Source organism: Tursiops truncatus, chromosome 5 (genome assembly GCF_011762595.2).
Source record: "Tursiops truncatus isolate mTurTru1 chromosome 5, mTurTru1.mat.Y, whole genome shotgun sequence".
NCBI lineage: Eukaryota > Metazoa > Chordata > Mammalia > Artiodactyla > Delphinidae > Tursiops > Tursiops truncatus.
The window spans coordinates 108349847-108376341 of NC_047038.1; the positions used below are offsets into that span (position 1 = coordinate 108349847).

General features: G+C 34.1%; 1 protein-coding gene across 5 annotated transcripts in view; it reads left to right on the forward strand.

Annotated features, from left to right (window-relative positions):
- LRBA (LPS responsive beige-like anchor protein) overlaps positions 1 to 26495 on the forward strand; it is a 727902-nt gene that overhangs the window by 401556 nt on the left and 299851 nt on the right. For all 5 annotated transcript variants that reach the window (XM_033857307.2, XM_033857309.2, XM_033857305.2 and 2 more), the window contains 3 exons: positions 13605 to 13729; positions 21584 to 21730; positions 24227 to 24363. In XM_033857307.2, coding sequence (XP_033713198.1) covers positions 13605 to 13729; positions 21584 to 21730; positions 24227 to 24363 — 409 coding nt within the window. The remainder of the gene's footprint in view (positions 1 to 13604; positions 13730 to 21583; positions 21731 to 24226; positions 24364 to 26495) is intronic.

Sequence of the window (26495 nt, forward strand, 5' to 3'; positions counted from 1 at the left end):
GGGACAGTCAGATGAATCAGCGTGGATTGGTTTAGATTAGTGTAGAAATGGGGGTGATCTCACGGTTGAGGGAGCCCTGAACAAAAGACTCCAGCAGTTTTATGGACTCTGAGTTTGGAAGGAGGCAAAGGGGAAGGGCTCAAGTGGACTGAGTGAGAGTAGGGAAAAGTGTCTTCAGGATTTCCCCTTTCTCCTCTAGTAAGAAGGCCTCACCAAAGGCACCTGAAGAGGACCAGCGCCAAAGCTTCAGATAAGAAACCTAGGGATGAAGGTGCAGAGTCTAGGAATGCAAGCATGTAAAGAGCATGACTGGCCAGTGGAGTCTGAGTCCCTGTCTGTAACTTTGTTCAGAGACTGTAGTGCACTGGCTGTACACCAAGTCTTGTCTGAGGGGAAGGGCAGCTTTCCCCAAAGATGCCTGGCAGGTTAAAGTCTTTGTAATTGTCTGTGGTTAGGCCTGAAAAAAAAAAAGAAATTCACACATAGTCCAGGAGTTGGAATCCTCAGATGATTCTCCATGATCTGGCTTCAGCCTATTTCTGTAGCCTCTTCTTTGGCCACTTCTTGCCTTATACCCTCCAAAAGTTCTGGAAACACTTAACTTTGGCATATATCCAATTATTTCTTTCTTATTTGGCTTTGCTAATGCTATTCCTTCAGGAAGAATGCTTTTCCTTTTCTTATTCTCCTGCTTAGCATCTGTTAACTCTTAGACTCAATTTGCATGTTATGGCCTTCCAAGTAGCCTTCTATTACTTTGAATACTGCCCCTCCATTGTGTTTTCAAGGAATGTTTTGAATATATTAAAATTTTCTCTTCATATATCTGTTTCTTCCTTTGGACAGTGATGTCCTTGAGGATAATGACTCTATCACCAAATGACTCTTTAAATCTCCAGTACCTGACACAGATCCTTGTGCATCATTGGTGCTCAGTAACTGTTTGTTGATTAAGTAGGTGAGTGAATGAGTGAAATATAAACTCATTAGTTTTTCATCCCTACTCTTTTACAGTATGGCCAGGCCCCAACCTTCCTTTTATACCTCATTTCCTACTGGGACCAACCAAATAAGACTGCTTAATTTTCTGACCTCTATCTATACTTTTGCTTATGCTCTCCTAAAAGCCTACGGTGCCATCTTCTTCTTTGTATATCAGTTGAAACTTGACTCCTTCTTAAGGATCTTTCTCAAAAATCTCTTGCTCCTTAAAGCATTTCCTGATCCCTTTAAAACATATGTGATCACTTATTCCTTTTTCTGAATTTCCAAAGCTCTGGATTTTTACTTTTCTTATGGCGTGGATCTTATGCCATATAATTCTTTGTTTGCTTATTTTATCCCATTTATTAGATTGTAAGTACCTTGAGATTAGAGACTCTGTTTTCCTCATATGAGTATCCCTTATAGCACCTCAACCAGTGCTTTCCAAATAGTAGTAGACATTCAAAAAAATATTTGTAAATGAATATAATTAAGCCAAAGCAGAACCGGTTATTAAAAGCCAGAAATAAAATGAGTTGCAGTAAAGACAGAGGGGAAAATAAATCACTTCCGAATGTGAATAATTGCTTCAAAATTGAAAGTACTAGAAAGTTTCTAGGAGATGACAGCAACTATTGAAAGAACTGGCTTCCAACTGTCTTAAAAACCTGGAAGTGTAACATAATAAGCCCATTCTCCCCTGTGGATAAGGAGCACATACTTTTTGTTTTGCTAATTTATCTAACTTGCAAAGCACAGTATATATATTTTTTCTTTTATGCTAGTTAAAATCAGTTGTTTGCTTTTACCAGTATTTCCCTGAGAGTTTTGGATTAAAGGCAGGAAGTGTTGGATTATGCTGGGTTGCTGATGCATTTCAGCCTTTAAATTATTTATTTAAAGATATCAGTGTCGGGCTTCCCTGGTGGCGCAGTGGTTGAGAGTCCGCCTGCCGATGCAGGTGATGCGGGTTCGTGCCCCGGTCCGGGAAGATCCCACATGCCGCCGAGCGGCTGGGCCTGTGAGCCATGGCTGCTGAGCCTGCGTGTCCGGAGCCTGTGCTCCTCAACAGGAGTGGCCACAATAGTGAGAGGCCCGCGTACTGCAAAAAAAAAAAAAAAAAAAAAATTTAGGTCCCACTCTAACCTGTCATTTTATAAAAGGGATGTTAAAACTCATACCAGTACAATAAACTGTCATAATGAATATATTTATGGGACTAGTATGAATATCTTACCCAAAATAGCACCGAAGTAGCATTACCAAAATTTGGTAATGGAGTCACAGATGTGAGGTCTAGCTATGTTTCTTGGTAGCTAAATTACTTGACTTCTGAGTCTCAATTCTGCACCTGTTAATTTGGGATTATATTTCTAATTTATAGGGTTGTTTTGAGAATTAAATGAGATCACATGTAAAATACTTAGTAGAGTGCCTGATACGTTACTGGCAATCACTAAATTTTAGTTCCCATCCCCTTTCCAGGAGCATAATGTAATATGTTTCTCAAGAGAGTGAGGTCCTGTCTTCCTGAGGCTTCAGATTGTTCTCTGTGTGCACATTGTCCAGCCCTGTGACTATTTACTACCATGATCCTGAAGCTTGAAGACTGAAGACAGTCTCCAAATACAGCTTAAGCCTCCATTCTTTCATTCTAGGCATGTTTTAATACAAATTGAAAATTCATAACAACATCAAATAGAAGGACTAGATACATTGATTAAACATAATATTGATTAATTAATTGGGAAGCCAAATTATCAATATCAGTGACTTGGAAAGCAAGGTGAATTTGGTTTCCCAATTAATCAATGTATAATAAAGCTTACATTTAATTTTTTATTTTATTGAGGTCCAGAAAGATCATGCATTTATCATCCTTACCCATCCCAGACATTGTCACCATTTTCTTACTCATTTTCCTTTACCTTCCTTATTTTGGCCTGGCAACCAAATTAGTTCTAAATCTTGAGTGAATTTAGCCAAGTGCTCTTTTTACTCCTGCTGTTAGGTTGCGGAGTATAGGTGGGGGTGGGAAGGATCACGGCTGTACAGATTAATGCCACTATAGACGAATGGTTTCCCATCTCTGCTAGACCTTCATAACTACTTAAGTCATCCTTAACCTCTCCTATAGTCAGCTTTCTTTCATATTTACCAGGACAACTTTTCTGAATTTTACCCCTCTATTCTATTCTTTAATCGAAACCCTACTATTTAATAACAGAAATAGAAATACTCAGACCAAAATCAGGCCTTCAGTTTTTCTTCTCTTTAACTCTAAACTTATTTATTAAAATGCAGAGCCTTACAGCTTTCCATCTTGCCACAGAGAAGCAAGTGACTTTGTTTACTTCCAAAGTAATCATGCTCTTTGCACAGGATCTTACCTCTTCTCTCTTTCTAAAATTTGTTCCTCCCCTCCTCTCCCATGCTGTCTTCACCCTTTAGACTTTGTTTTTTCCACCTGCACATATGCTTAAGTCTGTTCTTTACCCTCTTTAAATTACCATCATATCTCCCACATTCCTTTCATTGCCCCAAATTTTTAAAACAAGGTATTAACTGTCTCCACCAAAGCATGAGTTCATTACTGTCTAGTTTTCTTTCACAATGGTAATCAAGTGGCTAATGGCATCACCAGTAATCTTTATATCTGTTAAATGGTTTCAAAGGCAAGAAAACCTGACTCTAACCGAAGTGAATTTCCTCACTTAAACTGTGAAGAAGTGTATTATCATTCAGAATAAGCAGTGTGGGTATGTAAAGGTGTTGGAGCAGGTCCTCAGCTCCATTTTTCTATAGTTCTTTCAGTGTTGTGTCCCTGGATGTGTAAGCTTTACCCCAGTCTGGCTTCTTTATGGTTGTATTATAGCTGCCAGCAGCTGAGTCTAATATTTCCTTGTTCCAGTCAATCAGGAGAAAGGCAAAATTACTATCCCAACTACTGAATAGAAGTTTTGCATTTCAGATTGGTGAAAAAATGATTGCCAGGAAATTTAAGCAATATTTGGCTTAAAGCTAGATTCTGGAACCAATCACTGGAAGAATGACAGAATTATCGTAATTGGCTTAGAGTCAGCTTTCTATAAGTCATTGAACCATGTAAGAAGTGATAGATATTACAATGTTACAAAATTGTAATTCTTAGGAAAGAGTAATTAGGAAAATTGCAATTCTAAGGAAAAGGGAGAGGATTGACTATTAGATGAGTAACTGAGTACATAAATTTTGTAATCATAAAACCCAGAGATCCCCCTAAATGGAAACACTTCAAATGTCTATGAACTGATGAACGGATAAACAAAATGCGACCCTTGAGCTTGAGGGGGTTAGGAGCTCTGACATCACTCTCCCTCAAGTTGAAAACCCGTGTACAGTCATCCCTTGCTATTCATAGGGCTTGGTTCCAGGACCTGTGCTGGATACCAGAATCCAAAGACGCTCAAGTCCCATAGTCCACTTCCACATCACTGAGTCCGCATCCACGGATTCAACCAACCGCGAAATTGTTTAGCGATGTATTTATTGAAAAAAGTCAGCATACAAGTGACTCACGTAGTCTCAACCTGTGTTGTCAAGGGTCATTTGTATATCAATACAGTGAAATATTTTTCAGCAATAAAAAGGAATGAAGTACTGTTACATGCTACAACATGGACAGACCTCAAAAACATTACGTGAAGTGAAAGAAGCCAGTCAGAAAACTCTACATACTGTATGATTCCATTTATGTAAAATATCCAGAATAGGTAAATCTGTAGAAGCTAGTCATTGCCAGGGGCTGTAAAAGGGCTTTTAATCTTTTTTTTTTTTTTTTTGAATCACGTTTGAAGTCACTGGTGATATCACTTTAAGCACTGTTTTATCAAAGTAAATGGCATCTAGAAGTATCCAAACACTTAATTTCATTATTAACTGAAAATAATGCCTTATATTTACATAGCATTTTTCTGTTGTTAAAGCAATTCCATAGACTTCATTTCATTTGATTCCTCACAACAGCCCTGTTGTAACTGAACAAATTACAATTATTTTTATTAAAGCAATGGAGGCCCAAAGATGATAAATGATTTATGTAGGTCATAGATCTAGTACATGGTACAGCTAAGGTGATTATCTTTACTTTAAAAGAAACGAAGCCAAAATATTTTTATATCATACCGAGAAATTTTAAAGACTAGTGGTTTTTAATATAAATTACTTTGAAACTTTAGCTGCTGTATATTTTATACTGTGAATTAGTTATAAATTTGATTTTAAAGAATTTCCCTTAAAAGATAAATTAGACTCAGTTCTTTGGTATTGGAGATAGAGATATTGGAAATGTTAAAGAAAAAATGCATTCTCATAGTCTTTAGGCTCTCCAGAAAGTTCCAAGACTAATAAAAATGCCTTTAATCAGTCACTTACAACTTGACTGGTTTTAAGACTGGTCCAAACTTCAGAAGCTCCAGGCCAAAGCAAACACATTCACCTACCTTCTAACCTGTATACTGTGAAATCCTGTACATATCCATTCCCAAGGAAGGGGGAATGTGGGCTGACTGGGAGTGGGTATGGGATTTCTTTGGGGGGAAATAAACATTTTAAAATTAGATTATGGTGATGGTTGCACAACTCTGTACATATGTTAAAAACCATTGAGCTGTACACTTAAACAGGTGAACTTTATGGTATATAAATTATATATCATAAAACTGTTTAAAACACAAAAATAATCAAAAGCTTCTCTCCATTCTTCATCCTTCTGGACATTTTTATGCAGAATTAAATATTGCTGGCCACTCACTGCTTTGAAGAGTCTTTGCTTCTTTGTCTTTTTTGGCAACATTCTATTTTGGTTCTTCTACTGTCTTATTGATTGTGAGAAGCAATTACTTCCTTCCCTATTTATTTCTTTCCTCTTTTGCAATTTTTTAAATATTGGAATTTCCCATATTTCATTTTACTTTTTCCTGTCCTTTCAATATAGTTTTCTATGGATCTAGCACAATACCTAGCTAATAGTAAAAACTCAATAAATTTTTGTTCAACAAATAGCTGAATCCATTGACTTACAAGGTTAATCAATCTCCCAATTTTATATCTCTAGCCCAGGCTGCTTTTCTGAGTTCCCAAGTTATATTGCTTATTTATTAGACATACCTACCTAGACATTATTAGGTAACCATGACATTGTTATTCTCCCCAACCATGTCTACTTAACCTGCATCATTTCCGTTATATAGCATCTTTTCCCCTCATTGCCCTGTTTGGTCACAAACCTCAATTGTATTCTCATTATCTCCTCTTTTCCTCACCTCCCATGTTGAATGTCTCATCAAATCTTATCTATTCCACTTCAAATATGTCTCTGAAATCTTAGCCTCTACACTCCATCCCCACTGCCTTATTTTATATTGCTGCCATGTAACATACAAGGCTGATCATAAATAATCCTGTATTAAGAAAGTTTGGTTGTCCCTCTGTTGACTATAAGATCTAAAGGGAACTACTTTAGTTAACTATGCAGTGACTTTTGAAATCTTGATTCTAAACCTGTGTTTCCTACCTTAGCTTTTGCCACTCTGAGGCTGCCTTGAAATGATCTTTCTTACCCAAACTCCCTTACATAGAAGTGCCTTTTTAGGTTTCCATACCTTTGCTATTTCTTCTGCTTGTAATGCCTTTTCCATTTTGCCCAGCAGACTCCTGTTTATCATTTAAGTTTCTTTTAAAAAGTCATCTCATTCATTCTTTAATTGATTATTTATGAAGTTCCTGCTTTGTTTCAGTTACTGTGCTTCTTGGTCAGTGAGGTACACAGACACAAACTCTTGTCCTCATGGAACTTACAAAATAGATCCTCATTGAAAGCTTAATGAAATCTTCAATCCTCCCAGGCAGGGTTAATTAGGACTTTCATCATAGCTATAAGAGTATCCAAAGGAGTTTCTAGAGGAAGTGGCATGTGAAAAGCTCACTGGCTTTGAAGTCCATAGACTCTTATTATTTACTACTGATGGATAAGACTTAGTTTCTTCATCTTTAAAATGAAAATATCAGTATTAAATCACGGCAGGGTTGTTGTGAGGCGTGGTGATCATGTGTATAAAAGAGCATGATGTCTAGCACACAGTAGCCTAATGCAGTAAATGCTGTCTACTTTAAAGTTGTATTATTATGGATGTTTGATAATTTTCTTATCCTGATTATAATATAAAACAAATTCTAGGCTGAACCTAGCATAGTTTATTTGTATGTACCAAGATCTGGTACATAGTTGGCATTCAACTGATGTTTGGTGAATTATTTTTCAAATTAGATTTTTGGGGAAGGTAGAACAGTTTTGTGCAAATGGAGTGGCTACTGAGGTGAGTTTTAGGGCTTCCTGAATCCAACAATATCATTTATTTTAATTTTTTTTTCAGTTTTCTATTGTTAGAGTTTTAACTGGTAGTACAATTAACACTAGATTTTTATTTTCTCGTAACTTACTCCTGGTAAAAATGCTAAGTAAATAAATAAATGGTTAACAGGCTAACAACAGCTAGGAAAACCTTGGGATTATTTCTTGAATAATTGACTTTGTTGCAAAATTATATTTTTTTTAAATATCCAAAGTAATAACTAATTGAATGAAGATGGGTCGCTAGTTATCTCTAAAAGCAAATAGAGAAATACACCGAATAGTACCACTGCAGAAGTTCATAACTACATAAAATGTAATTTTATATAATTAAATAATATATATGATGCTCTTACTGACTCAGTGTAATATAAACTCTCTATGTCAGGCCTCAATAAAGAAAGGATTCTGCTTTGGAAGATGTCCCATCTGCTGGGTTCCATACAACTGAAGGATCTTTTTCCTTTTTTTTTCTTTTTTTTCATTAAGACAGCACAGTTCATAGATCACCTGCATTTGATTTATAGTTGGTACTTGGTAAACAGAGGTTTTAGTTAATATTCTTTCTGTCTATCTGCATGAAGGCACAATAGATTTCAGTTTGTGAGATAAAGCATTCTTTTATATTGTACGATATCCGATAGTACCTGCACATTATTTCACCAAGATTTATGCAGAAAGTGAAACCCTTCTAGAACTTAAGCACTTTTATCTTCTAGCTGACAGTGCACTGAAAATATTTACTGTACTTCTTTTAGAGGTTACCATTTATTTAAGTTGTAGCTAATGTCTAGCATTAATTTTTAATCTAAAACTATAGAAACAGAAGGTAGCCAGATATAGGAGTTAGAAAAACAGGTAGTATACAAATTTAAGAACAAAATATGAATACTAAAATTTTCTAGGATTTAGAACTTTTTTCTGGCCATAAGAATTTATTACTGACTTCTCTTAAGGTCATCAAGATTTATCAGGTATTGTCACAAGAAAATAGGAAAACTGGAAAATAGGAAATGTTTCTAATATACTTGAATTGTGACTAGCAGTTCTTTTATTGATGTAGATCCAAGTTACATTAAAATAACACTAAATCCAGAGGGATGACAAGCATGCATATATCTGACTAATTTGAATAATGTGTCAATACATTTAGATTATGTAATAATTAGAATATTTGTATAGCTACTCATTTCAGTAATTAACATTGTTCTACTTTAATAGAGTGATAGTAAAACATAATATACCTTGATAAAGTAATATGAATTTAACGACTTCAGTGAAATAAATGTCAATATTTCTCTTTTGTTCTCAATTATTTCATTCTGCATATTAAATTTTGCCTGTTTTTTGACAACCATACCTATTTGTGGTCTGAACACCTTTTCCTACATCAGGGAAATACGAACTGTGTGACTGCTACTGATAACATCTGAAGAGCCTTGTTCTGTTCCCTAATTCTGAAGATTAGATTTAGCTCGAGGAGAGAAAAAAGGAGCCTGAGCAAAGAAAGGAGAGGGGAGAAGATAAGGTGTTCTCAGAGCACCGTATCATTCTCATAGGGTGCTTATGCAGCAGTGCAAAATGAGCATTGCACAACTCCAGGAGTGCCATTTACACAAATTTTGATGTGGATAGTGCTCCTTCTAGTTGTGCAGTTTAATGCTATATAATAGAGCTCCGCTGTGTTACACATTTTTTTGAATTCTTATTATTTATTTTCACATCTATCTTCTCCCGAGGTCAGAGACAATATCTTAATAATCCTTGTATCCCTAGCTGCTGACTCAAGGTAGAGTCAATCATGATTAGAAAGTATTTTAGGAGTCTAGTTCAATATCCATCCATTCAGCACTGTTAATAGGCTGATTAGATTGCCATACTTTCTCTGAGCAAAACTGAACTTTAAGAAGTCTTATAATTTACATGTGGAAAATAATATAATATTTGAACCATTCAACTGTTAGGGGAAAATGTGGATCATCCCTTACTTACTGATTCTCTGTTTTAATATTTCTTCCTTTTCCAACTGATTGTCTTTTGGCTCTTTCTTATTCATTTGTTTTACTAGATCAAATCACTGACCAGAGTGGGCCCAGGAGGAGAACAAGTAGCCTATCTGTTGATGCTTGAGTTGTGTTTCCTTCTAAGATTTATTTCAACAATCTATCTGATTTTGTTCTTGTAGAACAGAAAGACATATTCTGTAAATAAAAATGGCATTGTTTTATATTATTTTATGTAGATTATAGCAATATGTTAAAGTTTTATGTGTACAAACACATAAATGTGAAGGTTTTTTAAAAAGTGGATAATTAGATGATTTATGCTTAGACTTTGAAATAGACAATTAGACCTATATTGTCATTTTAATCTTAGACTTTGAAATTAGGCCAAAGAAAGGGAGAGAAATAATTAGAAAGAAAAGTTAGAGCATTTAATTTCAGTGACATCCTCAGCTTTTCAAAGACAAATATATTCTTGTTAGTCAAAGGTTTTAGTACTTGGAACTTGTATACTAAAAGGGGACCTAACTACTAGACCTTCTATAGTGAAGGCTTTATTTCCAGATCTAACAGAGCCTAGGCTTACATCCTGAATTTGAAAAGTGTGGGGGATCTTAGTTTTAATTATTAGTAGAAATGGATATAGATGAAGTTTGTGAATGTGGCATCATGTAGTACTAATGTAATTTTTTTGATAGATACAGATATATAGAGGTATAGGTATATAGTGGTCTAGATATATATTTCTAAGGTCTCAGAATAAGTGATTTCTCATCTTATCCATGCATGTGTTCAGTCAAGAGTCTGTTTCTGAATACATGGAGTCTTTTAAATTTTTCTAGCCATACCATGGTGATAACTCCAAAAATATATAATAACTTATTTAGTTAATTCATAAACTTAAGAGAAGAGTGTTGGATTGATTTCAAAAATTTTCCAATTTCGTATCCTTTATCCCCTAGAAGGGGCTTTTGGAGAGGGGGTGGCAGTATTTCCTAAATAAGAGTGAAATCTTTATGTGAATAACCAAAACTTACAGTAAGTTGATGATTGAAACCTACACATTCTCCTTTCCAATACTGTTCACAAATTGTGACTCATTTTCTTGGTGATAGAGCTTTATACTGAGACTGTATGTTGTTGGAAGGAGCAGAGTTGGGAGAAAAGAGTGAATTTTTAGGTCCTAGTCTCTTTCTATGTAAATGACTTTAAACATGCTAGTAATTATCTTCATCTGAAAAAAATGAGTATGCCTTTTTTTCCAAAGAACATATATTACTCTAACCATAAGAAATTGGATGATAAATGCTATTTTTTTCAAATGAGGTTAATAACTCTTCCATTTTGAGAAAATTCCTTGAAGGTTTGTATTCTACATCACCTGGAGAGACTTTTAAAAGTGTATTGAAATTGTTGTTTTCTCTAGTTGATTTTTGTAATCCGTTCTAGATCTATGATCTGAAATGAGTGATTTTGCTTTGTCTTGAGACTATTTTAAGTTGTTGTAACAGGAGGTAGACTACTTGTCATGAGAAGATAGTCTGAGATGTAGTTTCAGTGGGGGTGTAAAGATTATCATGGTGAGAAGATAGTCTGAGATGTAGTTTCAGGGGGGGTGTAAAGATTATCATGATGATGTATAGATTATTTTATTTGGGTGGTATCTTTTTAATATTTTGGTTAGAACATTTAAATTTGAAGACAGAAGTACATAATTAAGGTAAGTAAAACTTACCTCAAAATTTTTTCTACTTTGTGAATAATTTCTCAGTTTCTAATGTATCAGTACTTTTGTTTCAGCCAAATGTCACCATTGTGGCCATTATTTATTAGTGTCAAAGAGCACAAAAATAAATATTATAGTTCTGTTTCCTCCTAATTTTGATTATTATCCTCATAGATATTGCCTTTGAGTTTCTGGCACATTTGTGACTGATTTTATAATTCCTCTGGTTTTTCTACTGTATGACAAAAATTATTATATACATTCTTTAATAACCATCAGATTTGACTTCACTCTCGAGCATTAGACTAGAATCTATTGTTACCTAATTTAGTAATAATTTTATAATGGCAGCTTAACATCTCTTATAATTTTAGTTGTTATCAAGAAGAATGACATCACTTAATTTGACTCAGAATTCAGAAGGATGGATGAATGAAAAATTAATAATTTACCACCTTTGCATAATACTGAAGCATAGAATATTAGAAGGATTGATGGCAGAAAAGGTTAACAAATTTTAGCAGCTTTCATTAGCTTTACACCGTCATATGTTTGTGGTGCTGACTGAAATAGGCTTTGTAGGAGATCTCAGTCTAGGGAACTAATTACTTGTGCCGATTGCCGCACTGATGAATAGACCTTCATTGTATCATTCCCCTGAAGACGAGGAGCAGCCTGTGATTCACGACTGCATCCTGGCTGATATTTGATAATAATTTTAACAGATAAATGTAGGTAGGCAGAATGATGAAGTGCCTATCCAAGCTTCATGACTATCAAAGCCATACACATAGCCATCTGTGTACCGCCTTTTCCCCACTCACCTAAGGAGAATTTTATATTATTAATTGAGTTCAAACAACTGTTTTCTTTTGCTTATATGTATCTTCTGTATGTATTATTTAATTTAAATGAAATCATAATACTAGTTTTCATTTAAAATGTGGACAGCAAAATAACAAAGAAGAATAAAAGAGCTTTTTAATTTTTCTTTTCGAGAACTGCAATTCTTATACTTTTTTGTATGGCATTTAGATTACTTTATATTTCTTCCTCTTTATGCATGATCAAAATCAACAAAGGAGATCTTTGCTGTTCCCTTGTCTCCCAGCATTCTCAGAAAAGAGCATAAAATTCCTATTGTTTTTTAAAAAATATCTTCTTTAAATAATGCACTATTTGTTATCTATGCTTTTATTAATCTGAGATCATTTTTAATCACTGAAGTACTTATTTACAAATCTATTTTGAATTTTTAAAGGTAGCATCTTTGAAACATCAAAATATGGGTAACTTTTATGTAGGTATTTTGGGACTATCAATTGGTCAAGGCTACTAATTTGTCAAAGCTGACAGGTAACATTTTATTAACTCATGAAATACAAGTGAGATTTTATTTTGCATTAGTCATTTTTTGCAGAAGTTTTGATTTTGAATTTTTAAATTTTATTATTGAAACTTAGAGGTTTTCATATTGTGTACCTTTAGTGAATAAATACATTCTGCGGATATTTTTTTAAGGAAAATATTTTACAACATGCTAGATCACGATTAGTTAATAGGAGAGAAAGTTGACATTTATATATTGCCATGTAAAAGATCTACATAATTGAGGAAAATATAGTAGAACTTGAATTGTGTGAACCCTTTAAAAAATACATTTCTAAAAGTATGCTTTTGATATAGCAATTATTGCACATCATATAGCATGTAGTTTTTAATTAAATATAAAAACAGACTACATAAAACAGAAATCCAATCTGATTTGCGTGAATATAGATTGCTGTTTCACTCTATAGGAATGGTTTATTTAAAAACAGTAAATGGAAAAGAAATGCATTTTCTTGTGTTGTTCTAAGCCTCAGGGGCTAAATGTAATGAATATTTTAAGAGATTATTTTAATTAAATTCCTGCACATCTAAACAGAGTAATATTTTATTATCACATGCATAACCATGTAACTGAGATATTCATTAAAGTTAACACTTTCTGGACCAAGAATTCACGGTATGATTTACTGACCTTGTGCAAAAAGGCACAAATTAGGAAGAAAAATGAAGGGGGACAGACTTTGATTAATATAGGTAATGCTATACCATATTTATAATAGCCTTTTCCCTATTCTGGTTTATAAATGCAGCCACAGAGAAAGGTGCCCTGCTGAGGCTGAAATGAGGCTGAAATCAGAGCACATGCCACTAGAGTGTGGGGAAACTGATCACACTGTCAGCAATTCATTTCAAAATGATGTATTTAGTGCTCATTTCACCTTCCAAGAAAAAGGAAAAGGAGTTCCTTAGACTGGAAGGTGATATTGTTATTTTCAAGGACATACCTAAGTTAAAGATTGCAGAAAGGGGAGTGTGAGGTGGAGGGAGAATTAAGAGGAATGGGAGGAAAAAAAAGGCAGAGCAAACAAGGAGAGCTTTATGCAGAAATTCAGTGCTACCACGCTGTTTGATAATTGCTAACATATGTGGCTTCTCTGTTTCATTGTAGTCGTCCTCGTGAGTTCTGGCGCCTCGACTACTGGGAAGATGACTTGCGGCGCCGGCGACGATTTGTGCGTAACCCTCTAGGATCGACACATCCTGAAGCGACACTAAAAACAGCCGTGGAACATGGTCAGTGTATAAACCACTCCTTGCCAATAGCAGCAGGTACAGTACTTGGTAATGAAGAGCGTAACTTCATTACTACAAGGTACTGTAAAATGGTCCAGTGCCACATTTCACAGTTATTCACCCCAGAAACAGAAGTTCAATTTTTTATAGTTAGTGAAGGGTCCTATTAAATTATGGTGTCAAATGTATTTATTTATTATGTTACACATGCAAAACTTACTTAACATAGACCCTTTGTTTCAGAGTAGGAAGATAAAATATTCCTCCTTTTAAGTGACACATTCAGCTTTGAGTAAATTAATCCAGGATGCCTGTCTTAAATCCATGAATATCAGAAAGACAGCATTTACAAACCAAATACGTTTCTAGGTTCTGTTGTGTGTATATGGTTTTCCCTCAACCATGGTATTTTAGCATGAGATGATGAAGCGGGAGAGCTGGTAATAAATGTCCAAGTGCTTAGATACTTTCTGAGCCTTGATTTGTAGATGGTTGTGATAGACGCCTCCTGGAAAAAGAGAATAGACATTATTTTCATATGTTCCTGTTCTGCATCATTTTGTTATCAGAGCTTAACAAAACATTTTCCCTTTTTTGATAGAATGCATAGCACTATGATTCAGTTTAGGTAGAAGCCTGATGAGCAAATTGGAAAAACTGAAAAAGTCCTTTGGATTTGGTAATATACTCTCTTTGATCATAGGGTTTCACATAATGTTTTATAATTTTTGAAAGCCAATTAAGATTTATTGATTATGGGGGAAAATGTACCTCTCCATATTAAATTGTTTTTGATTTTATAAAATAAATATTGGTTAGTTTTAGTAAGATGAGAAATAGTTTTAATTTCCCTTTTTCAGGGTATTAGTTTAACATGCAGCAGCTTATGGTTAAATGATAGTATGTAGTATACAAAGTAGATGTTTCAGGAAGGATATTAAGAATTTAGATTACAAGTCTGTGATCTTAGGTTTGGCCTCAGTCAGGCAGCTTAACCTCTTGCACTCAGCCTTAAAGAGCCATTTCTGGAAGAAAATGTCCACAATATGTCATCAGATATAACACCAAATGTGACATCAGTCCTTTAAAATAAATGATCATACAGAGAATAGTCAATAACAAAGTGATCTAAAAGCAATAATAGTTGCAGGGCCCTGCATCTTCAACTACAGGAGGTGGAGAAGGAGAAATAAGATGTAGAATTAATTGGGCCACTTTTGCTTTTAAGGTTCAAGTACTTTTTACGTGGTGCTATACATTTCAGAGTTATATATCTATTTTTATTTTTCTTTCATTTTGTTTTTGTTTTTTTGGCTTTGGTTAATGACCCTTACATTGAAAAAACTTAGCCTTTTCATATTTTATTCTTTTCAGTCAAAAAGATGTTACCATATGCACTTAAAATTTAATAAGTATCTTTCTGTCTTATTAACTGTCATTTAACATTGAGTTGTGAGTTCTGAAGTCTATGAATGACAATACAAATATTTTTATGAAAAACTTTCCTTTTATAGCTGGAGGGGGGGACCTGGTTTCTAAAATTGCATATAGGCAAATTGTTAGTCCTTTATCCTGAAAGAAATAGCAGTAACTGAATTTAAAATTTGTTGTATAGATTTAATACAGAGCTTATTAAAATCATTTCAATCAAAAATAGTACATTTAACTTTGGGAAATTATAGGATTTTTCATAATGAATAAATTTTAATTTTGTTGTTGAACTTTACCTTTTAAAATAACATTATCATGTCAACTGTTTTAATGCTAAGAGTCTGATTTTTAAAAAAGATTTATTAGCAATGCTTACTGTCATTGAATGCTTAAAATCCTGTATAGGAGCAGATTTCACTGTAATTACTCTAAATAGTAATTGAAAGTTTAACGTAATATTAATGATATCTATGTTTTATTATGCACTTTTAAATTAAGAGAGAGAAGTAAAGTTTAGCATTTTATGTAATTCCATTCTATTTGGTAATATTTTATGCTAGTTTCATAATGATTAATATTTAAAGTACTCTGAAAGATTAAGAATATAAATTTAAATCTGAAATATATTTTTAAAAACTAACTAAATGTGTAGTAGATGCTTCCAATTAAGGGGATATGTTATATTTAATATAACATTTTTTGAAAAAAGGTAAAAGCTCTAACTAATCATATTTTATATACTTTTAATGTTAAATAATAAAGAACTATTAGTTTTGGAACTCAGCACACAGATTGTAGTGTGGTATTTGATGTCGGCGTAATTTATGCTAATACATTAGGTAGGTGAAGAGCTTAATTTTTTAATGTTTTATTAATTAGAGTATCTTGTAGTTGACTTTTAATTTTGTGTTAATTGTGAAACTTTTTTTATCCTAACTTAACTACAATAAGGAAGCTAATAAAAATAAATATATTAAGAATCAAGAATGCAAAACAAAACAGTTAATGTGATCAAAAAGCATGTGAAATCATAGAATTTATCATGGATGAATACTATGCTTCAATGTTGAATTTGAATAATTAAAATAGATATTACTGAGGATAGTATGTCAGTTTCATACTATTTTATGACTTCTCACTTTTATTTGTAATTGATTTACAAACAGGACAGGAGACAGGACATTTTGAAAACGCAGAATCTTAAAACATCACAAACTATATTTTTATTATCAAAGGAGGACATCTAAATAGAAATACTGTTGGAGATTAGTTATGTATTTTAGTAGTACAAGCCATCTATTTTATAGATTGATTTGATTTGAAGGAAAGCCTCTGGTGTAAGGGTGGCAGAGTAAATACCTGAAGAGTGATGTTCTCTGTTCAGGCGATCAATACCAGCCCCATGACTCTACTTCTGGCTACCTTCTAGTTAAAAACAAATTTTTTAATTCTGACAATTTAATTGCCCTTCCCAAGTTCACATTAACTTGCTTGGGGAAAAGAGCTTCAGGTAATTTTTCAAAGAGAGACCCTCCAAAGTGGTTATTTATAAAAGTCATTTTGTAATGGGAGAATTCTTTACCTTTGTAGAAACTGAGTCATATTTTTAAATTAAAATTAATACTTCCTCTTATGATTAAATATACTTTATGGAAATTAGCAGCAGGAAGGAGAGGTGCGTATGTGATTCTTGAGGGCATTTTCTCCAATTTTATAGTTTTAAAATTTAGTAGAAATCAGCTGTAATGATTTGTAACATTCTCCTAATGCACAGAGACCAGTTTGTCAGTTATTTAATATCAGAGCATCTTAGATCTGAAAAGAACCTAAGGCTAAAGTCTAGTCTAACTTTATTCTTTACAGATAAGGAAACTGAGGAAACAAAGGTCCAACATAATTCTTGGTAGATATAGAGCTAAATCCCAAGTTAACTGATGACTAGTCAGATTTTCTTATCATTGTGCTATGCTGTCTTCTAAAATTCATTGTTAAATATAATGGGAATTTTATATTCAAATTAAAGCCATGTAAAAAATGTTTTAAATGGTGAAAAGATTGATTTTAATTCAAACGCTAAAGCAGTTTAGCACTAGAATCCTATTGAATTTAAGACATTTTTATTTTGTAGATAATGTGCGTGCAAATAGAAGTATATGAGGAGTATTTAACATAGTTTTAAAAGTATCTTGCAATCACATGGAATGATACAAGTAACTCATTTGATTTTCTAGGAATGACAGACCATGTAAAGATCCTAAATCATGTCATTCTCTCATATCTTCAGTAATGCCAGATACTACTGCTTCCTTCTTAGGATCAAATACACTAGGTTCTTTATCTAAAACTTTTGAGAAATCCATGGTCATTAGGAGATGAACTTGGCTTGTTTTCCTAATTATCCTTTGTAGTTTCACTAATTTTTCTAGAGTAAATTTTCTTGACCTTGGAAATTGCATAAACTATAAAGGGAAATTAGTTGAGGACAATAGTTGTATATAAGGTATTCTTTATGTGTCGTGTTCAGAATAAGCAGTTATGGTATGCACTGCACATCACACTAAGTGTACACTCATTTTATGTACAGTTGAGGTCACTTTGTTATCCCAGTAGTTATCTTTTTTTTTTTTAATTAACAAAGTGGCTAATTCTTAATGTATCAATTTTTTTTTTACTATAATACGGGCTATTGATAATTCCAGTTCACTTGCACAGTGGACTTCTAAAAAGGGATTTATATATCATAGGTAGAACAGTTTTCTGTTTTAATTTTACTTACCTAGTCTGTGTTGCATAGATAAATCAACTCCTGCCCAGAGCTAGCTCTAAAGAACTTGAACTTTACATTTTGAGGACCAGCTTTTCTCTGAGCCCTCTCATTGCTCTTAGCCTCAGTGAATCACAAGTTACGTTTCAAAGAAAACATTTTTTACAGATTTCTCCAATTTTATGTAACAGTTGCAGTTTGGTTATTAAGTTAGGCTAAATATTAAATCCGAATAATATATGAGATTAGTGAAGGCAATTTGTTGATAGTGATATGAAAAATTTAAGCAGTTATCATGTTTGGTAATAATTTCATTAACCAGAAAAGATCTGAATCAAGCTTTAAAATTGAACCAAAAAGTATATTTTGACTTCATCCAATTAACTTTTATACAAGTGTAGGATATATTCACAGAAAATATTAAAATAATTGATTCTTGTTTTAATGGTTGATTGAGTGTAAGACAAACAAAATTTAAAAATATGCTTTTCCCAGCACATATAAATATGATAATTATCTTTTATTTTATGCTTGGGACAGTTTTGTTCTAATTTTGAAAAAAAAAGTTCTTTAGCAGAAAGCTATTAGACCACTGAGAATTGAACACCAGCGCATGTGGTGTGTATTAGAGTACTGTTGGTAATTTTACTGCTGCTAACTTAAAATCCTCAAGGGGGAGTTAATTACAGGAAAACCATTCTAAATATCAGTAAGCTGCATATTTTCCATGACAAGAGCTTTTTCAGTTGAGGTTGAACAATTCCAGAATCTGAGCTTGTAAAAATACGTAAATAAATAAATAAAAGTGGTGTTTGTATGCATACAGTAGACCTATAGTACTTAAAATTTTTTTCATAAAATTTTAATTCAAAAGCTATTGTGTTTTAATTTGTTGTCAGCATGATGAGAACATATTTAAAATTTAAAAATTTCAGTTGGAAGGGATAAATTATTTTTAGTGGTCATTGAAATGAATGTAATTTATTTACTGAGCTATTTTAAACCATTGTGTATTGCCACTGACTATTCTTACTGTCATTTTTTGTAAATGTTTTCAGATTAAAGAGTGTTTTCCTTCTTTTTTTCTTTCAAATAAGCTTGGTGTACTTCAGGACATGTATGGCAATAATCAGAGAATGTAATGATCGAGCTGTTGAATTTAGTTTTTTCTGATGTGTTTGGCCTATGCTCATCAAATTTAGGTTTGGAAATGAATATGTTTTTATTCTGTACTTATTTATTATAATCCTGACTTAAGCTTTTTAAAATGCATTATGAGAAACGTAAGAATTAGTAAACTAACCAGTAAATTACATATACATTCATATATGTATATTGGTTATTTTCACTTTCTATGGCATAGTGGTTAGAAGCCCAGATGCTGGTGCCACGCTGACTGGATTTGAATCCTGACTCTACTTATCACCAGCTGTGTTGCCTTGAGCAAGTTATATAACCTCTCTGAGCCTGTTTGCTTATGCGTAAAGGAGAATTTAGCAGAGGGTATATGAGAATTGAGTTAAATGTGTAAAGTGCTTTGAATACTTTGGCACATGATAGGTGTATTTAATATTAGCATTATTATTATTTCTGCTTTGATGAAGGAATTATAAACCCAGGAAATGAGGATGTAGCATACTGATTTTGTACTAAAATCTGACTGGCAACTGTTAATTTATTATAATTTACGTTATAACAAACTATAGAAGATGGTGATTTCTCTCGTGTTTCTCAGTGACCAATTTATTTTTAGTAAAATTGATAGTAAATTGAAAAAGATCTTGTTTGGGCTAAGAGCAATGTTTGTGATTTCAAGGTAAGGAAATATAAATGCTTGAAATATAAACAATGATATAAAAACTCATACTCCTATTTTCCTAAAAATTAGTGTTTTTTGGGTATATTTCTTTATAGCATTTAAGAAAATGGAGCCATTTCAATTAGATACTTTTAGTTCTTTTCAAATATTTATTGAGACCTTCATATGTGTGCAGCATACTATGCTGTATGTGGGTATGAAGGAAAATAAGATTTTATTCATCCATAGAGAGTATTCAAAGCTAAATATAGAAAGCCTCTTCCTGTGACTTCCTTATTTAATAGAAAGCTTCTATGTTCTTTTAAGTAGTGCCATAAGTATTAGATATAAATGATATACATGGTGAACTTACAATAAATATGGTAAAAATAAACTTTTACCTTTAACATTATCAAATAACCATACCTATTAAACTCAGAGAAGCTTTGATTTGTCTAGTTAACTAGGTAAGATACATGTAGTTTAACTATTTAGAATAAATTATATAGATAAATATTAGTCATGTTACTGCAAACTGAGTGCTTTATCCTTTCTGGGTTTGGGGCCTTATGCCTAGGCTGATACTGCAGTGGAGCAAAAAGCCTAGCCATCTTATTTCTATATCAATAGCTGTTGCCTGGTGGATCAGGTGCTTTACCTCTGGAATTTCCCTAGCTGGAGACTGGGAATGTCAGTAGTGTAATGAGGATTCTAAATTTCCCTTATGTGACACTATGCGCTTTTAAAACTTCCAGTCCAGAAGTTAATATCTGCTTTTATGTATTTCTTAAGGAGAAGGCTGCTCAAAGCAATGGGAGTCACCTTGGAGGGATATGGGGTTTTGACGTCAGAATTTGGAGTCTCAGTGTTGACTCCTTTCAGCTGCTCCCCTGCTCCTCTTTCTGGTTCCGTTGGTGGCTGTAGGTGCTCCGCAGAGCTGCTTCTTTACTCTCTATATTTGCTGTACCCTTTCCCTCCTTCCTTCCCTTCGGCTGCCTTGTCACAGTGCCTTTGAGTCTGGCGCTGCTGCTCTCCACAGGCTGCTCCAGTTCAGGCGGTGTGAGGCTCTTTGCCCAGATGCCTCTCATCCCAGGCTTTCTGTTATGTTTGCCCCCGGGGTGTCTTAGCCCTTTAGTTTAAACACATGGAGGAGGTGGTGTTTGAGCCTCCACTTAGTTTCCACACTGCCTTGCTCTTGGAGATTTGTATAAGGGCTGGAGTAGGGCTGTGGGTGGGGTGAAATGTGGGCAAGGTTAGCGTGAAGGAAAGAGGGAGGATGGAGTAAGAGGAAGAGCATGCCGCCTCTAAGAGCTGCTGTAGCTTTATTAGTGTCAGATATGGCTGCAGAATCTCGCCTAAATCCTCACTGGCTGTGGATCTCTCTTAGCTCTGTATTTATGCATTCTCCTTCACAGCCACACCCCAACCATTTTAGAATGTTTGTCGTTATAATATTATTCACAGGAATAAATCAGTATTCCTTGTTTTTCAGTGTTAAGCAGGTATTGTTTCCAAAACTAAGTTCTGATTTTTTTTTCTACTAACAAATTTCAAAACAATGTGCTGCTTTTGAACCCTCTTCTGCCCTAAATATAAGTAAATAAAAGGCTTAGTGAGCAGTGCAAGGGTCAGATTTAATGGGATTAGGGTTCTTGTTCAAGGTAACATTAGACTAGGTTTGGGGAATCATGGTTGTCAGAAGGAGCGTGTGGGCCATCCTGATCACTTTCCCCACCCTGGATGACTCTGGGTAAAAACAATTGACCATCTTGGGCCACCTATCCTTACCTCGGTTCCCTGCCCCTCGGCCATGGTGCTCTTCCCAGACCTGATGGACAGCTTTGTTTCCTTTTCATTTCAGCTGCAGATGAAGATATTCTTGCTAAAGGAAAACAGTCCATCAAGAGTCAGGCTTTAGGAAATCAGAACTCAGAAAACGAGATCCTCCTGGAAGGCGACGACGATACTCTGTCATCCGTGGACGAGAAAGATTTAGAGAATCCCACCGGTAAATTCAGGGGTCATGCAAATACTTCAGCTAGCTCTGAGCCAACACGCATCTAATTACTTACTTTTTCAGCTCTGCCTGAAAAAGCAGGACTACCAGCTTTACACCCACAATTACATTAAATGAAGATTGTTTTTGTTCTTCTAAACATTTCCCCCCAATCTTCAGTAGTTTCCCTGTCATTTTTCTATTCTGTTTACCCTACTCATCTTTTTCTTTTATGAATAATCTTTACTGAAAAAGAAAAAAAGTACAAAAACAGCAACAACAAAACCAACTTGCTTCACCCATCTAATGGGAGTTACCTAATCTCTATAAAATGAGAGCTGTAAGTAAAATTATACCAGTTGCTTTGTAAATAAAGCTTGGAGGTAGATGAGCTATTTGCTTTGATATACAGGTCTTAGGGAACATGCTGCATATACATTTAACTCTCAAAAAATCCATTCCAAGAATGCTATGGCTTTTCACAGGATTCACATATTTTATCTGATGTAGCAATTTTTGATTTGCGCTCAGCAGATTTTCAGTTTTACTTCCCTTATGGGAAAAAATCTCTTGTTTAGCTTGAAATTTTAGTCATTCATTAAATACCTTTTTTTCTTTAATGCCTGTGGCTCTGTCCCTCAAGGAGGAAAGTCTGAAAGATTCTACATCTTCAATAGATGAAAGTTACATAATCTACTATTTTGATAATTTAAAAGGCGTGAAAAATCTTTTATTTAGTGACATATCTGCAACCATGAAATGAATGATAATGAAAAGCAAAAACAGGTGATGGCATCTTCTCTGATGGTAAATCTCTCTGCAAAGTAAAATAAAATTAATTGAAGCTTACTGTTAAGGGATTTGGGGCAGGAGTAGAGAGTAAGGTGGACACTGCTATTCTCTGGTCTTTTCCTTCACATCCATTTACTCATTTCCTCCTCCTTTATTTTGCTTCTATTCTTGCTACTAGTAATACATTCATACAGTAATAGAGGTGAAAGGGGAGTTTAATTATATAATCTTGACAATGGAAATAGGATTAAGAAGTAATCCACACTAATAAAGTGGTGTGGGTTAGAAATGAAGTGGAAATTGTCAGGGGTCTTCTGTAGGACCTAGGCTGCCCTAGCTCCTGCAGCTGTCTGCTTACCCTGTAATTGAATGTCTGAGAATGATTGAAAAAATGTTATTTCTTCTCAGGATTACATGCTAATGTACGGAGGGCAAAGGAGACAGCAAAAGAACACATAGCTGCTTATTTCATCCATTTATAGGGATGAGCTTTGGGAAATCATGGCTGTTCTGCAGTTATCTGCTGCCCATCTGCAAACACAATGTATTTGTACATTGGGAATAGAGGGCAAAACCTGCTCTGATCTCTGCAGAGCATCCCTCCTATTGTCCCGCTGGCACACATTAAGATTGATGTGAGATTAAGGACCAACACCCTTCTAACAATCGATGGAAATGTCAATTCATCTGAATTTTGAAACACTTATTCACCCATTGATTACCTGAATAGGTGTACCGTGTTTATAGGCACTATATTAATTCAGAACTATAAATGCCAATCTTGTCTTGCTGTTTTTGTCACCTATAGGATTTTTACAATGAGGAATTTACATGGGATTTCAAAAACTTACTACATCTCTCTGTACATACATATATATATGTATAATTATTATTTTTAGTCCTTATTTTAGGTTTGGCTCTAATATACTTTATGTTCTTCTATCTATAGTGAATCTATTGTTTTCAGTAGCAGGCTGATTTGTCTTTTTGATAAGCCCTGTGGAGATTTGATTATTCCAATAAAAATTCATTCACTTGGAAACCCACCCTCCAGCTGTTTACTCCCAGAGTCCCTGAACTACACTAATAGTAGATTTGGATGCATTGAACAATATTGAACAATGGAAAGGCAGGCTTGGAAAAGAAGTATTTTTACCAATCTTTCATGGGGTAAAGTTGTTATGGAAGAGGTTTTGTGCCAACCTGGCACAAAATCTTTATCAGAGAATATGGTTTAACGTTTCTCACTTCATTAATAAGCTAGTAATCTTTCTGTAATCATGCCTCAGCCAAACTCTAAGCTAACCTCTGGCCTTAGAAGCCTATTGAGTCTTCCTTGCTCCTGGTTGTTTTTCTATGTTGTTTGATAGCCTGAGGCTTGTTTTCTAAATGGAATGTGGATGGACTTATTTAGGCAGAGCCACCTTCTAACCAGGAGATCAGACCAAAGCTAGGCCGACTCCCTATAAAATAATTGAATCCTAGTTTACTGTTACCATTAACTGCCTATTATAGATCTCTTAGTATGAGAACCCTAACTTTGCATTTTCAGAGGGAGATTTGGAGTGGACAGAATTTGTAAGTGTAAAAGGGGTAAGCAGGCAATTTGGTGCTAGAGGCGAGAATTTAAAATTAAATGAAATTTCTGCCTGAATCCACTTGATTTTTTGAAAAATATCATTCCAACTTGTTTGGCTTGTCTTTTCCTTTTGGCAGGTCCTGTTAGCCTGAGCACACCAGCTCAGCTTGTGGCCCCCTCTGTTGTAGTAAAGGGCACTCTTTCTGTCACCTCCTCCGAACTCTATTTTGAGGTGGATGAAGAAGACCCTAACTTCAAGAAAATTGACCCCAAGGTGAGGAATGGGTTTCATTTTATGGAATTTTTTTTTTTTTTTTATGATGGGAAAGTGTGCGTGTGTGTGTGTGTGTGTGTGTGTGTGTGTGTGTGTGTGTGTGGCTGCTGTTGGGTAGGACTGACATTAATAAACTATGATAGAAATAGTTTGTATTTCTTGATGAATTGCTTCTGCCTATATGCAAGGCAACTATCTCTTTTAGCTTATGATTCCCTTACCAGCTAGTTAGATTATTGAAGTTCATTTAGATTCAAAAACAATTTCCATTTAATTGCATTTATCATTAGCTCATTCAGGGGTCGGGGGAGAACCTCAGGGAATATCGTCTATAAAATATATTTTGCCTCAAAGGGTCCGGGTGAATTAAGCTACAAAATTCAGTGAGATTGAGAGTGGAATTATTTTGTTTAGCCTTTATATTTTTCTGGATATAATACCAATATATCACTCTCCTTGCTTTGTCCTCCTGACTTACTACTCTGACATGCATGCAAGCATGGCTTGTATGTGCGAGATACCTCTTTTTCCCATTACCTGTAGTCAATTTTACAAGGTATTACATAAATTCCTATTCTTAAATGAAAATGTAATTTCCCCTTTAAAATGTATTTCTGATTACTTTTCAGACCTTGGCAGCTTTATTTTACTAAGAGACATTTGTGGCATAGCCATAAAGCCAAAATTAGGTTTATTTCATGAAAGTGAATGGTAGAATTTGTTCTGTCTCTTTTAAAATTAGCAAAATAAGCAACCTGTAGAAAGAGAAGAGATTTTTAAAAAAATGGAGTAATTTCTTTTACAGGCTGTTAGCTAGTGTGTGTGTGTGTGTGTGTGTGTGTGTGTGTGTGTCCACACACACGTAATTGTTTTCTGAGTTTATTGGTAGGAAATTCTTTGATTTGGGAATCATGTGAATTATTAAATTTTAGTGACTTAGAAGTATTTCAAAGTCATTCATAATGAAAATGTTATAATTTTATGAAAAACTTTACAAACAAATCATATCTTGTCTTATGCATGTTTTTAGCACTTGGGTTCAGCATTGCTGCTTTTATTAAGACTGGACTTGGTAGACTATGTGAAAGCAAGTCTATGCTGAAACTGATTGTTTTTTGAGTTTAAGAATGTAGCTAATCCAATGTAGAGAAAACTTTAATTCTGAAATTATATCAGCTAGAAAAATTTTCTACTTTGTTGTATGGCTGAAATGTCTGAAAATGTATTTTAGTTTCTTTAGGAAAGGAAGGTAACCAAAATTACTCAAACTCTCTAATTTATGGTAATTTGTGAGTTAGGCCGAAATTTAATTCAGAATACTATTTATTCTATTATGCTTTTAGACATACATGGCTTAAAATCTAAAATGTGATTTGTTTTAAACATATCTAATGAATTGTCCTCGTTATTAAAACCCCTGCCAATCTTTGTGATTAGGATCTTTGAAGTTATTGACTCCTTTTGGGGAAAGTTATAACTTCTGTTTCTGTCTGATCTTATTCTGTACAGCATCATTAAATTAATTTTTTTCCCTGCTGCTTGTGCAATACAGGATCTTTGAGCCTAGACACAGAAATGGTCTGTACTGCTGCAACCTGCCTAATGTTACAGAAATCAAAACTTTTGCTAATTTATATTCTCAAAAATTTTTCAGCCTATTATTGGAAGAATTTTTGATTTTGTATAGACGTTGGTGTTTAAGGTATTTTGTAAATGAGGACACTGGAGTGTTTTTCTTTTTTTGTTGGTGATACCTGCATTAAATTAAATAAGGATGGAAAAAAAGATATTGAATTGGGGAATTTTTATTTCTCCTTGTCAAGACTTAAAACTTTTCCTCTGGGATAGTTGGAGGGAGATACGTGTCTAATGCTTTAAATACTTTTGTGAGTGAAAAAACGGTCATTTAAAAATGTCATTTATATCTTTTAAACTAAACACTGTGCCCTTAAGTAATTTCTTTGTAAATGTAAGCACCTACTACTTGCTTTGAAATTGTTCTTAAAAAAATCAGAACATTTTCCCTAGAGAATAAGTTCATTTGTATTATTCAAAAAATTAGTATATTTGTCTGAACCAGTTAGTGTTACAGTGAGTTTATTCTACATCTGCAGGAAGAGAGACCTGAAAAA